A 14,324-nucleotide genomic window follows, 5' to 3' on the forward strand; every position below is an offset into this window, starting at 1 on the left:
CTCAGAGGTTGTGGACCAACTCACCGATGATGTTGTGCCTACAGTGGGGACAGGTGTGATGTTGGAGCAGCCAGGGGTCGACGCACTTCTTATGGAATCTGTGAGCACAGGGGATAACCCGCAGCTCCTGTAGGGGAAAAAAAAACAACAAGATTTATAAGATCTCACCTGTAGTGTTTTCTATAAAGTGCAAACAGCAGTAAATCCAGTAATGGCAAATAGAATAAGATGATTTGGCTAAATATCACATTATTGTGCCATTGTTTTTTTTTAAATTACACTGATTATCATATTAGAACTTGTCAAATGTTGAAGTATTTGCAATCAGTATTTTGTGTGTTAATTAACTTTCTCCCTAAAAATGAAACATTAATAAAGGTTCACAATATCTCCTACAGCAGGTGGACAAATGCAAGCTTTACATATGCAAGCTAAAGTTTTTTTCTAGCATTTTTACTAAATAAATTTAATGACAACAGTCCAGCATTCACACACTGAGGTGTGAATGAAATGCCTGAGCGAATGCTTATTAATTTCTAATAATTCAAGTTCTAATAAATTCTTAAATAGAAGAAAATTGTGAATTTCAGGATCTTAGATCCTGCACTGCAGCACATTAAATGATCTTTACAGTTTTAATACTCTTCATTTCTTAAATGTTCCAAATGCAGCACGGTAATCCTGCAGTATTTTTGTAAAGTGCTCCAGTTTTTTCAGGACTTGAACCAGGAATTCAGGCACTAACTACAGCACGGTTTAATTTCTCTGACAGTGAAGAAATATGTAGAGCGTGACTGAACGTCCAGAAGATGGCAGCAAAGCAATAGAGAACTGTCAGTTGTGCTGATGGTTGTGAGTCTAATCGAGTCTTTAACTCTGAGGAGCCAACTTTACATCATGCCACGAACTAAACTCTTCACTTGATGCCACACCGCAGTACAAATACAACTTTGATGCTCAATGTCGCCGCTTTCTGGAACAAAACAAACAACTGGCTTACACTCGAGGTTTGATATGAAAAGAATGCAACACGCCGTTCAGATGGAGAACTGGCATGGAAGAATTCCAAGACACAAAAGCAGGAGCACTGTGGATATGAATTATAATATTCTTTTCCAGTGAGAGCTTTTTCACTGCCACAAATACTTTACTTTGTGGCTTAATGTGACTCATCTGTGGGCTCTTTTCCACCTAAGCTTTTGTTGCTTGGTTCACTGCTCAAGAAACCGCTTTGATGCCATTCAGCCTTTTATATCGCCACTTCCTCTGTGCAATCCTGGCGCCATGCTTTGTTGTGTTTTCTTCTCCTCCTTGCCGAAGAGACACATAACCACAAAAAAACACACACACACACCAGCTATGTCCCCCTGGGCACCCAGGGTTTGTCCCTCCAGCATCCGTGAATGAGGATGAGCAATGCTGTTACAGTAAACCCTCAAAGTCCAAGACTAGGACACATATTTTGACAATGACTCCTTTAAAAATTAAAGAAGGCCACACTGGGAAAACAGGAAGCATAATCACAACCCAAAGCACCCTGGGTACCGTTATCTCTCCAGGTGCTCTGAAAGACTGAGCTAAACATCTAAAAGACGCCGGAAAGAATGTCACTGAAGATTGCAGAACTGCGGTCCCCGAGCACATCAGGGGAACTTCCATTCTATTGTCCATGCAACTGCATTATGTTTCAGGTCTGCAGAATATGGGATGAAAAAACAAGCTCAGTGTGTAGATGACTACACTAACACTGCCAGAGGTTAAGAGGTTTGGCTCCCACATGGTCTCCTTATGAATGCGTGATACTGTTTGCTTTTATCCAAAAGCATTCATTAACATACAGATGGTTTTGTTAATTCTTTCCACTGATCGTGCATTTGTGTAATTTTTGCAAGGATCGGGTTTTTACAAATGAATGAGATGCTCTTGTGGCAAACTGTGCAGAAATGTTTATGGTAAATTGCTAATTAAGTCAAACAGCAAATGGAAATGGAATTTTTTTTAGAAAACTACCTTTATTTTTGCATTATTGATTTAAAGAAAAATCTATTACCTGGCTAAGTATATGCTGAAACATTACTTTCTCCTTATAAAATCACAATGAGCCCAAATGATTAATTATGGGGAAGTACAGCAATGATACTCAGGACTATTTTTGTGGCATTACATTACATTAAAGTATTTTGTCAGTTTCATGCTTTAGCGACCAATAACTATGAACTTACTGAAAAGTTGATTTCAAATTAGTTTAGAAACCTGTATAAAAATGCAATACATTAACCTTGCATTTGCCTGCATAATATAAAATTCAAGCAGAGGTACGTGTCTTTTCTTACCTCCCCATCAATGTACTTTTCCAGACAGATGGCGCAGTCAGAGGTGGAGCTGCTGCTCAGTGAATCAGAGGCTCCACAGCTGCTCTCGCGCTGGCCCTTTCCTTTGGCCTTGAACTTGCGAGTCTCCATCTTTTCCAGAGCCTGGATGGCCATTCTGTTCATTGAGCTCTGTGATGGGAAGCAAAGTGGGACAGGGTCAGTGGGAATTATCTGCATGTTTGATATGAACCATTTAACTTTGTAAAGCTCTGCCAATATAAGGCATTAAAATGACAAAACTATCAGGGTGATGTTTTTAACTCGGTGATGATGTTTTTAAGAAAACATCCCATGAAGTGTCTGTACGTCAGCGCTGGCAAGTGTTTACTTCTGAACTGTGCAGATGTTAACGTGACATCGTTGATGTTGACATGATTTGAGACTTTTCCCTTTGACATAGTACATAATTTTGCAATGTTTGACTGATGCATTAGCAACTCTCTCTGGCTCTAATTCTCTGGCCTCTTTTCATCTCTAATTTGCTTCGTGTTGCCTTAAAATGTTTTACTTATTAAAGAACGGTGACTGATAAGTTGACACATACAGAACTACTTACTGGGATTAAACTTTATGACACACATGTAGCAGCCTTTGTGATTTACTGTAGTCACTGCCTGAACTGCTAGTGCATCACTCATGTATAAGGCAGAGTTATTTATGGTCAGGCTTAACTAAACTAGGGTCTCCGGAGGGTGTTTCCTCGTTTATGTTGCCTCACAACTAGATAATTGTAGACTTTTTAAGGACATGTGGATATCCTGGTCAGCAAGAGAGCAATGAAATTCAGCAGGAAATCATTCTCATCACAGGGTTGACAAACATGAAACACGAGGACTTTAAAACCTCCATTTTCAGTGTGTAATTAACTGTAGTCTTGTGTGGGCAGACCCTAGAGGAATCCTTCAGTAAACCCAAAAATAATATGATCAGCTCCTCTGAGATGGCATTCGGAACTTTTATTCGCTGTTTACAGTTAAATTTGATTAAAAAAAGAAAGGTTAATACTGTATAAACAGTATTTACTTCACCAGCAGTTCATTAATTTTTCACAGCTCAGGAAGGAAAAGGTTGTTCCGTGTGACAAATTTGCCCCTGGTGTGAGCTGTTCTCTTAATTAACCAACAAAGGAAGTCACGACCAAGTCATCTGCTGATGAGACACACACCCATTATATGCACAATGTGCCCGAACTGGGTACAGTCAACACATACGTTTGATGGCAGGATTACACCTGTCTAAACGGATGCCGCTACAGGTTTTTTGCTTTGTCATGACATCTCTGTGCGTTTGGCTCCGGCAGCCACCCTCTCATCAGTGTTAATTAAATGCTAATCCCGATTCAGGCGCCCGACGTAAGCCTCCACTGAGAGCTTTTTGTCAACACGCGAGAGGAATCAATCAGTGACAGAGCTACTGTCGACTGACTCAACGCCTGCAACTCCCAGTGACGTCGTGTTGACTGGAAAAACAAGGCACGGCGTTGTGCATTTGGGTGTGTTTTGTGTAGCAGACACGCACAAGTTTGGTCCAACATGACTCAAACTGGGACAATAAATAAAGTTTCTAAAGTTGTCGGTTCTTCACTCTATCATTAATACAGCGAGAGATAAGTGTGTATTTAGACACTAACCTGGCTTCTCCTTTGCTTGAGTTTGATTTTGATGAGCAGAATGAGGCAAACCAGCGACACAACCACGAAAAAAGCCAGGAAGATGCCCATGTCAAAATATTCCGTGGGCTGCTGTGGAAAAGGAGGACAAGAGAAACACAAATTTGTCAAATAATCTTCACATGCATCTGGTTAAAAGGGTCATTAAAAGGGTTATTTTGCCTGAAAACACTGCATTTTTCATTTCCATTCATGGACCAGGATATTTGATTATAATTTTTCTCTGCAGACCAGAGCCTTCAGTGGTGTTATTCATTTCCTCTACATTATGCAAATAAAAAGAAAAATGTGACCTTCAGACATAATTTGATGGTGCTTTCTAGAATAGATACATGGCTGATTGTTCATGCAAATCAATTCATTTCCATCTCATAATCATTTCCTCCTTACTGTGTCGATTTAAGACGGTCAGTAGTTTACTCAGGTGAGTGCTACATATCTTACACAAATGAGACCATTATCTGAGTAGAGCTGAAATAATTAGTCAATCAATAAATCAGCAGGGCAGGGTAGTAATAGTAGGGTGCAGCTCACTTCATATTTTCTATTAAATTCAGTGCTCGTGTTCCAAACTGCTGAAAACACACAGAGAAAGGCCAACTTGTTTAATACTCCGTCAGAAACTTTTCTATTATCAGACAGTGCTTTCTGTGGGGCTTTCATTATGTCAAGTTATTTGACCTCAAAGTGTGTTGGTCTCTTATCAAATATTCCAAGCAAACAAACAGCTCTTTGAATGGCTGATATTAATCTCTCGCAGCGCTGCGAAAAAGTCCTCTGCCTCGGGGCAGCTGAGAGCAGAGAAGAAAGGAAAAGGGTCAGATTTCACAGCTGGAATTTTCGTTTGCCTTCACATCTAAAACTTCTCAGGGCTGTTTGGTGCATGGGCTTCACAAACACGTCCACCTCTTCCTCATGTCCCTCACATGTGCTTTTAGAGCTGTCTCACACAAATGCACGTCGTCCACCCTGAGCGGTTCTGGGTTTTGGTGTGAGCTCTTACCCTAGGTGGTCTATGCTGTATCCGAGCACGAGCCACTTTCTGCTTGTTGACGATGTTCATCAACTTAACGGCGTCATTGCCCTTCACGTAAACCACCGGCCGCTTCAGAGGATCCTCTGCAACCTGGTTGAGCTGAGGAAAGAGGAGGGAAAAAATAAATCAAACACAGATGTACTAATACATAACAAAATTAAACTCATTCGTCCGGTCAATAACGGCCTTTCTTTAAAGGGTCACTCCACCAATTTTAACACATTAAGTTCAATTTGCTTGTCATGAGGAGTCAGTCTGTAAAAAAAGTTGTATAATTAAGGGAAATGAGTGAGCTGGTGTTTTTCAAGCTTGACCCATGCTAGAGATTAAAAGAATATCTCGGCCTCTGCTGCTTTGATTTTGACCGTTTTTCGTCTGACAGTGCCTTGGATTTTTCTTTCTTGTGCAAAGAAAAAAATCACTCTTTAGTGAAACTGCTCACAACTGATTGACATATGTAACGTGTAGCGAGGTATCTCAAGTACACATTTCTTAATTCTTAGGGGATATAAGGCAGAAAGTTTAGGAACTACTGAGCTAATGGATGTAAACTGTCTGAATGTAAAAAAAGCCAAAGGCAACTCTTCTTTTACCAACTGGGGAAAATGACCTATAGGCTCAAGACATGGAAACTGTGGTCACAGTTTACCAGAGGGAGCAGGAGGAAATAGTCAATGAATAGTATGTTCTGGCTTTTGAGTCAGTTGACATACTCCTTTACTCCTCCTCTCCCTCTCTGTTCTGCCCTCTCGTCTGCTGGTTGGAATCTGTAATTTGAAAAGCCCAGGGGAAATACCAAGGATATTCACATTTCTATTTCTTCTGCTGTCGTCATGTTCCCCAGTGAAATACTGTATGTTCTGGTTTAAAAGTATAGACGCTGAAACCTTTGATCTCACGCCTGATTCTGCTGTGCTGCTCCCGCTTTGTGAAATGACTCCACTGAGACTCTAGCTTTGGCCTTTGACAAACAAAACACCAATAAAAAGTATACATACAAACGGAAAAACAAACTGGAAAGAAAGAAAAAAAAAACTTCTGTATCACTGTTTACAGAAAATTAATCTCAAACTTAACTTCTCCTTTAACAAAACCCCAAACTGTCCGAGCCACTAGCGACACTTGGCCTCAGATTAAAAGGAGGTCAAGTACATTAACTCTCTCCTAATTTTGGCCTCAGGACCTTAATTCTCCCTAAGCTCCTCCTCCCTGCCCCTCGGCCTTGTGGGTCCTGTCTCTGCTGATTGGGCTGCTCTGACTGGAAAAGCCTCTCGGGGGAATTTAACACAGCCGCCCAGCGCTGCCTTTCATGTGGTCTCCGCGCAATCCCTTTTATCTCTCAGCTACGCGCTTTACGACCCAGCGGCAGAGAAGAAGAGGCGAGGAGGGAGAGGAAAAAAAAAAGAAACCTGCAAGTCCAGGCCTGGCGTGGCGAGGATGAATACCACAGGAGAATTCTTGCGACAAAGGCGCTCAGAGGAGAAACTCATGTATTATACCTCTTAACAGTAAAGACACAGGAGTCATAAGAATTGGAAGAAGGAGGAATGTAAGCGTCTGGGTGTGTGTGACAAGGAACACACTTTGTTCTTACTGTAGCTGTGAGTGCTCCCACAAAATGTGCACTCAAAGACAGATCCATAGTCTCAGGGGATGAGGTAATGTGTGCTACCTGTGCAATTATGAGCTCAACACAGTTTGGTCATGGTCTAGTGAAAGCTGAACCTGGATATCCATTTTCAGTCCTCTCGGAGTGCAGCGCGCTCCTCCAAACACAAGTTTGGCTCAAAGGCCCCGAATGGTTGAATGAGCAATGCTGATCCACATGCTTTTGAACAGAACTAAAGATAGAAAGATCATTGTCTGTACAAACAGAACACACACACACACACACTGCCAGTCAGAAGGGCAGGGCCTGCTGCTGAGCCTTATTCAGAAGTGAAAAGCAAAGCGTTTCACAGACAGACCGAGACAGATTAGACCGTTTCAGTGTTGTCGAGAGCGTGAATGCCTGGGTAATTTTAGGTGTGTACAAACCTGGTCGATGGCATCTGGATTCTCTGACACATCAAAGATGACGGCTGTGGCTCCGCGCTGGACTGCTCTCTTTGCCTGCAAACACAGAACAAAGTACTCATTAGATATGTTCAAACAATTATGAAAATAAAAGAGCCAGAGAAGGTAAGATCACACTGTCAATGTCATCAACTTCCAAAGCTTTCACATTCTAATTCAGGCCACTAGAGGGAGTTATTCGCCTGAGTGTTACCCCACGCAGATCATCTGGAATGTGCAAATAAGAGAGAAAAGCGAAAACCAAGGGGCGAGAAGTAAACAAGCCACTGATAACATTTGTTAGGATGCACATGTGGTCTATCTCTCCATTTCTTTGAAGTCTTCATGATGTAATTCTAAGTAAATCTGCACCACATTAAGCTAATACAGTCTGACAGACACTAAAACAGTTTCAATCCTGTATCAAGGACTAATGCATGCACAGCTCCATGTGATGCAATTCGGCATGACACAGAGCTGAGTTCGAATTGAATTCTGCCCTGCATGCTCAGAAAAGTTGAATAAAGTTATCAAGGATTTCCAACTGCTAAAAATGTGAGCTCCTTTCATCTGAGAGTAGAGAAAGTCATAGCACAGAGGTCTTTTGAAGACTTCTGCTAAAGGCAAAAGATAAAGGAAATGCTTGGATCTGCAGAACCCCAAGTATCTCTTCGCAGAATCCAAATTGGCTTCCCCTCGTCAGGAAAAAAAAAAAAAGAAAAAAGTTCCTTTATCTTAACTCCTGCCTTCCCCTACAACCCATTCTCACCCCACTTGATTCACGGTGCCCTATTTAGACAACGTTTTGATGTCTGCACTACATGATCTAAAAGAGCGCGGCTGGGATCATATCCTGGTATTATCAAGTGCCCTTGGGTTCCTGCCAGCGCTCTTCATTACTGGAGGGAAGAGGGGGATGAAGATCAAAGTGACAGTGTACAGTGCTGTGACTCTGCTGCCGAGTGGCTGGAGAGCGTCACCGCTCTAGTCTGCAGGCACTTGCAGAGGACAGAGAGAGGAGATGGGCCGGAGTCGTGTGTGCGGGGGAGGCGCAGTTGCACTTTTCACAACGCATCATGTTGATTTTTGCGGTAACGACACTCAACAATATGACGCTGAGCAAGTTCCTGCATCTTTTGTCCAAATATGAATTTATTAGTGTAAACATGAGTCAACCCACTGTATATTACAGTACATAGAGACGGGTGTCAAATTTAAAGGGAAAAAAAAAAATCAGCAGTAAGTGTCTCAGTAAGGTGTTGGAGCCTTAAAGACATCTTCAGTGCATCTTGTGAGTGTACTGGAGGGATGTAATGTTTGTCTTTTCTTTAAAAATGTACTTTAAAATGTTATTAGTAACTTTTCTGCCAGCTCACTAGTCAGTTTAGTATTACTTGAAACCACTATTCTTTGTTTTTCTTGCTGTTATTTTAAAGACTGTGCTAAGATCATACGTATCAGATAAATTTGGAGTTTTATTTTAACGTTTTTAAAAGATGATTCCGCTACTTCACAGCTGTTAGTTTGTTTTCTGCTGCTTTAAACATCTTGTCAAAGTGCTGATTTCCAAAACTCTTGTACAGCTAATGAACACTGAGACATTATCTGAGATCTGTATTTCCTGTGTGCATTACAAGCCTTAGAAAGCTGTCAGTGGTTTAATTAAGCTGTCCAAGGCTGTCTACTTCTTTCCCTTCTATGCATAGGCCAGTCTGGGTCTTCTTCTCTACAGGTGCCTTTGGTGGGACTACTGCTGCGTGGACAAGTTAGAGCAGGAGCAAAAACAGAACCACAGCAACAAAAGGCCTTTGATATGAGGGGTGGCATATGTACCACATTCAACTCTGAGCGTAAAGCAGCTTCAGGAAAATGTAAACACATCATGACTCTGAAGTGTACGAGTTTTACATCTCAACTAGATTTCCCTTTGGTTTAATCCACAGACAAGATGTTTATGAATGGCTTTCACAGCTCATTAAAGACTAATTAACCCTGCAAAATGATCGATCTTTCCCAGCAGTGAATGAAAGCCTTATCAAACACAGAAACATTAAAAGAGCGACGCGCTATAAACACAAGCTCTTCCAACTTTCTCTTTCGTCCTGCCTCCTTTACATAAACTAACATCGGTCTTTTCTTTCTTTTTTTCCACTTTTTTACTTGGAAAGTTCAAAAGCGAGCCGAGCGAAATCTCGCTCGGCTTTTCCCTCTCACCCAGTTTTCTCTCAGCTCAACACTGCCAGGCTCCAGCCCCCATTTAATTCAGCACAAGTCTGCTCCTTTGATGTTAGCTCTCCTAGTTAATAATTAATAGCTCTTGGTAAGACGCTTTGAGAAGAAAGAGATCTTCCTCCTAAAGAATCTCCACTCGGGCAGGCCTGCGCTGCAGTGCAGGGACTTGCCTGACGACAACAAAAATGCACCCACAGGCAAACTGGCTGTGTTAAGAAACATGACACATCTCCTTTCTAACTCTATAAAAAAAAAAACTACAACCTCGGACACCAAAGGAAGGATAAATATTTCTTGTTTTATGACATTTTTTTTTTCTGAGGACTTTGTCATGTTGCTAAAAACTTAACACTTCAGAGAGGAAATACTTCACTGAGTCAAACTGGCTATAGGATTTCAAGTGGCAGAGTTCCTGTGTAAGGAGATATTGTGAGAGCAAACGGAGACAGCATTCAGTCCTCTGCTGCAAATTTTTCAAAAAGATGGAAAACTCTGGAAACGTAAGCTTTCGTTCACACGTGTTTCGCCGAGACCGAATGTTCATTTAGCTTATCAGAGAGAAGTTGCTGCAAGATGTCATTTAGATCTCCTTGGTCATGATAACAGATGAGATCAAGACACGCAGATGTTATCATTTTAAGAACCCAATATTTCAAGGACCAAAGCTGCGTGCTGCGATTAGACATCAACTCAGAGAAACTGTTAGTAAACTCATACGCTGTTCCTTTTTCAGCCGTCACAGAGCAAAGAAAGTTTCACAAGTAGCTGCTTATAAGATTTAAGCTTTACACAATACACAGTAACTGCAATACAGGTACAATCTTCTAGAAAAAGTGGAGACAAACAGACACAATATTCACCCAAGTCCTGCAACATTTTCTTTAGTTGAGCCATTAAATGCTCTTAATACTTTCACTCCACTACATTTCAGAGGAAATATTTTGCGTTTTACTCTACACTATATTTATGTAGCTACAGGTACTAGTTACTTTAGACCAGTGATTCTCAACGTTTGTGGCTGAGCAAGGAAACAACCAAATGTTAGAGTAAGTAGTTAAAACAACAACTTACATACAACCCCATGTGCACTGATACATCATCATGAAGTCATTTATAATAACATATCACTCACTGGGGCTACTTTACTGCAGAATCTGTACTTAATACTTGGGGCACATTTTGCTGATAATACTTCTCTGGGACTTTAAATGCAGGACTTTTACTCACACTGGAGTAATTCTCACATCATAATGGATCTGACTACTTCTTCCACTACTGTAGATATTAAGGAACAGTACAGGTAATTGAGAACTTGAAATCTACAAAAAAGAGCACTGCTAATATTCTTCTCAAAGCCGAAACATGACCTCTGGTCCCCGACATGAGTGCTTGATCAGCCATCCATGCTCAAATAACCAGCTAAACTCTCAACCTGAACTGCACGCTGGGGGGAGTTTCACAGGTACTTCACAACACTGCTGGCTAAACAAACTTCCCGCTGGCTCGGAGGCATGAGAATTAGGGTACAATCTTCCCTGAGTGAACAAAAACCACAGCAGAAAAGTACTGAGAACCCAGTCTAGACACGGAGGAAAATGAAAGCTATGTTTAGCATCCCTAAGTAAGCCTGCCAGCTTGTAAGATCTGAGGGAGAGAAATTTTCACTCGTCTGGAAAGAGACTTTTCTCAGCGAAGCGCTCACTCCATCATTCACATATACTAAGGATTCTCATATTAACACACCAGCACACGCCGTTACAAAACAATGCATGGGTAAATATGTGCAGATATTTATGAGCACATACATTCAACAGAAGGCTGTGTGCTCACATGCAAACGGACACACACCTGAATTACACCTGCAACGTCTGGCTCACGCACTGGGTCCTCTATCACATCATTCCTTCTTTCTCTCCTACTTTCTTCTCCTCTGGTTCTCTCCTTTTTCTGTTCTCCTCCTCCTCTTCATGCTTTTCTTTCCCTCTCTCTCTCAGCCTCTCTCTCCGCACTGCTATAATTAAGGCAATTAAGTCTTCAGAAGACTCTCCACTGCTATTATGCTGTAATTTCATGTTGCCTCCTGGCTTTACGGTTTATTAAAAGATAAAGGCATAGTTTTCTCCCATTGATTTCCTTATATGTGGTCGCCCCTTTTTTTTTTCTCTCCCTCCTCGATCTCGCTCTCTCTCTCTTTCTCTCACAGGAGGCATGTGTTCCAAAACATTATTTACATTCAACTAAAATAAAATCAAAGTTTTCAGTGTGGCTATGTGTCATCTGATTGGAAGCCTGTGCAGCCTGGAGGAAGAAACGAAAACTATGTCTGAAGCACCTCTTGCTCGTTTATTCTCCTGCACATAATGTACTTTTGCAAATGAAGTCATCTGTATTGTCTGGATATTGTCATTACAAAAGGATTTAACCATTTCCCCTGTTCATCAAGTGCATAACTCACCATCCTCCTGATCTCCTACTGTTTGATGTTAACACTTCACTGACATACTGTTAATCTGTCACAACACGTTACTCTGTTTACAGATACCTGATGTATTCATATTGGCTGTGTGACATGCAATCAACTGGTCTGACACTCTCGTCATGCTGGATTTGCTATCTGCTTTGTCACGACAACGGCAAAATAAGAACTTTCCTGTTCCCACAGGCACATAAATACTATCCTGAAACCATTTACAAGGGCGCAATTTGAACTCAAATAACCTTGTTCAGCTTCCTGCCAATAACTTCTTTTCATGAATCCCCTTATACTCGTATTTAAGGCTTTGACTCAGGGCCATGAAATTTCACTTCTAAATTACACATTAAAAAGAGGTTAAAAAAAAAAAAGTAAAACATTCTCCAGTGACTGTGTGTCCCTCTTAAACAAGTCATTGTTCAATTTCCTCCTCTACCTTCCCAAACTTTTGAACTCTCCCATATCCCTGTTTAATATTAATTTGAATGCCGTTAAGCCTGCGGCTGGAGCATTTTACTGGAGTCCCGAGGACGTCTGAGGCACCGTTTCTCGAGCTGCATAAAAACTGTTTACGAAGCACATAAAAATCCACTTGTGTGTCACACCGACGGAGGACAGGGGCCGACAAGCCTCCTCAAACTCCTCTCCATTTGACCGCCTTCATATAAACGGGCTGTGTGTTTACTCAACGTAAACACACAGGGGAAAGAATCACTTGAAGCACTCAGTGAGCTTGGTGACTGCCATTAATATCAAACTGCAGATAAGAGGTTAGGTCAGGAAGTGAATGCAGGCCTGTATATCATGTCTCTCCAAGTTGGGGGGTGCTGATCTCAGATCAATTTAAAAGATAAAACTTGTCACATGAGATGGCCGTCGTTAAGCTTAAAGCTGCATTAATGCATTTCTGGTTACAAGAGGGCAAAAAAAAACCCAAATCAAAACATGGTAACAAATATACATATTTACAAATTCTGCAGAAACAGAGCAACATTATAATTCATTTGGAGGCGTGTTTCTTCCACCTGACTAATGTAAGTTCAGTTTTCAAACTCTTTTAACTCTGTTTTGGTCTCTACCAACTCCTGAGAAAAACATGTCTCTTTAGCTGCTATTGCTTCACTTTCTTCACCAGCTATACACTAATTCTGTCTTGTCAGCCATTATGTGATGGCAGGTAGTGCATTTATCAGATCTTTTTCTTTTGTTGGAAACAGCCTATAAAGGTTAATACAATAAGAACACCTGAGACTGAAACATAAAGTAAATCTATGGTTCTTTTTTCCTCTTATCGGAACAACCTCTGGATCCACAGTGCAGGACACAATATAACCAATTCAGTTTGCTGCTGCACCTGTCAAAACTAGTTTTTCAGCATGAATTTTCTAATACTCCATTATTACAAAGACAGTCATGCATTTCAATTTGCTTTTTCCTTTTTTTCTCTCCCAATTAGAAAGAAATGGAACAGCCTGAATGAACATCAAGGTCCTTGTCCTTCAAACAACAAGCAGGACACCAACATGACAAGTGTGAGCCAAAGGTCAAAATGTTAAACATTTCAGGAAGTAGGAACTACGTGTATGAACACAAGAATAAAAACACGGTTATGACTTGAGTATCAAAGTTCTTTTTTTTTTTCCAACTAAAAACTGCAGTTTACTGCTTGCACTAAAGTACTGTTGCGTTGGCAGAAGTTGAATGTCTGGTGAGATTTTTAATCTTGTTTACTTATTATGTGATCAGACAGTTCCTGACTTCAAAGCCTTCCAATTTTAGTTTCTTTTTAATTTAGGTGTCTTGCATTGCTGCTTGTTTTAAACATTTAACATTTGACAAGTCTGACTTTTTTTTGCTGAAGTCTTTTGTAGAAAGTTGTTTTCATATTTCTCAGACTTAAATAAATTTAGTTTTGGTATCGGTACTAAAACTCAACTTGTTGTGATAACTGCATCGAAATCCTCGGGCCTCCCTCGGTGCTGTACATCATGTAGCCAGCTGCCAGCATGCACATACACACATAAACACTCACTGATACAGTATGTAATGACTATCTGTCCCAGTGTGTCGCCATCCCTGAGGGAAAATCAATTCCCATGGGTGAAGCCGCTCCTTTCCATTGGTTTAAATCCCCAAGTGGGAGACAGAGTTGTGGAGCAATCATGATGCAAAAGTCAAGAAGCCCCTGCGTTGAGACTCTTTGAATCCATTTCCTTTAGTTAGGAGATGTGTTTCACCAAGAGGACATCTTCTGGATTGGTGTGAAAAGCCTCTTAAGGTGGTAAAATCAGCTGTGGAGGAAAACCAGAGCTCTCTGTGGGCCCAAAAACTACACATCAGAGCAGAAGCCTGGGATTTTCCACCACAATACATCTACCATTGCCTTACTAAGTTCACTGAGTCAACGTCTCTTTAAAGCTAAAATCTCTCCATCTCTTCCAGTGTTTCTCTGAAAACTGTCTCCTTCATTTCCCCTCACGGAGCGTT

General features: G+C 41.0%; 1 protein-coding gene across 2 annotated transcripts in view; it reads right to left on the minus strand.

Moving 5' to 3' along the window:
- The window catches only part of znrf3 (zinc and ring finger 3), a 63,061-nt gene that overhangs the window by 3,750 nt on the left and 44,987 nt on the right, over window positions 1-14,324 (minus strand). Inside the window, exons 3-7 of one of the 2 annotated variants that reach the window (XM_041043034.1) lie at window positions 7,115-7,189; window positions 5,045-5,176; window positions 4,003-4,110; window positions 2,334-2,501; window positions 25-127 (exon numbers count right to left, since the gene is read on the minus strand). In XM_041043034.1, the coding sequence (XP_040898968.1) occupies window positions 25-127; window positions 2,334-2,501; window positions 4,003-4,110; window positions 5,045-5,176; window positions 7,115-7,189 (586 nt within the window). Of the gene's footprint in view, window positions 1-24; window positions 128-2,333; window positions 2,502-4,002; window positions 4,114-5,044; window positions 5,177-7,114; window positions 7,190-14,324 lie in introns of both variants that reach the window. The other variant, XM_041043033.1, reaches the window with a different exon arrangement.

The sequence above is a fragment of the Toxotes jaculatrix genome, chromosome 7, assembly GCF_017976425.1.
Source record: "Toxotes jaculatrix isolate fToxJac2 chromosome 7, fToxJac2.pri, whole genome shotgun sequence".
Classification (NCBI taxonomy): Eukaryota; Metazoa; Chordata; class Actinopteri; family Toxotidae; genus Toxotes; species Toxotes jaculatrix.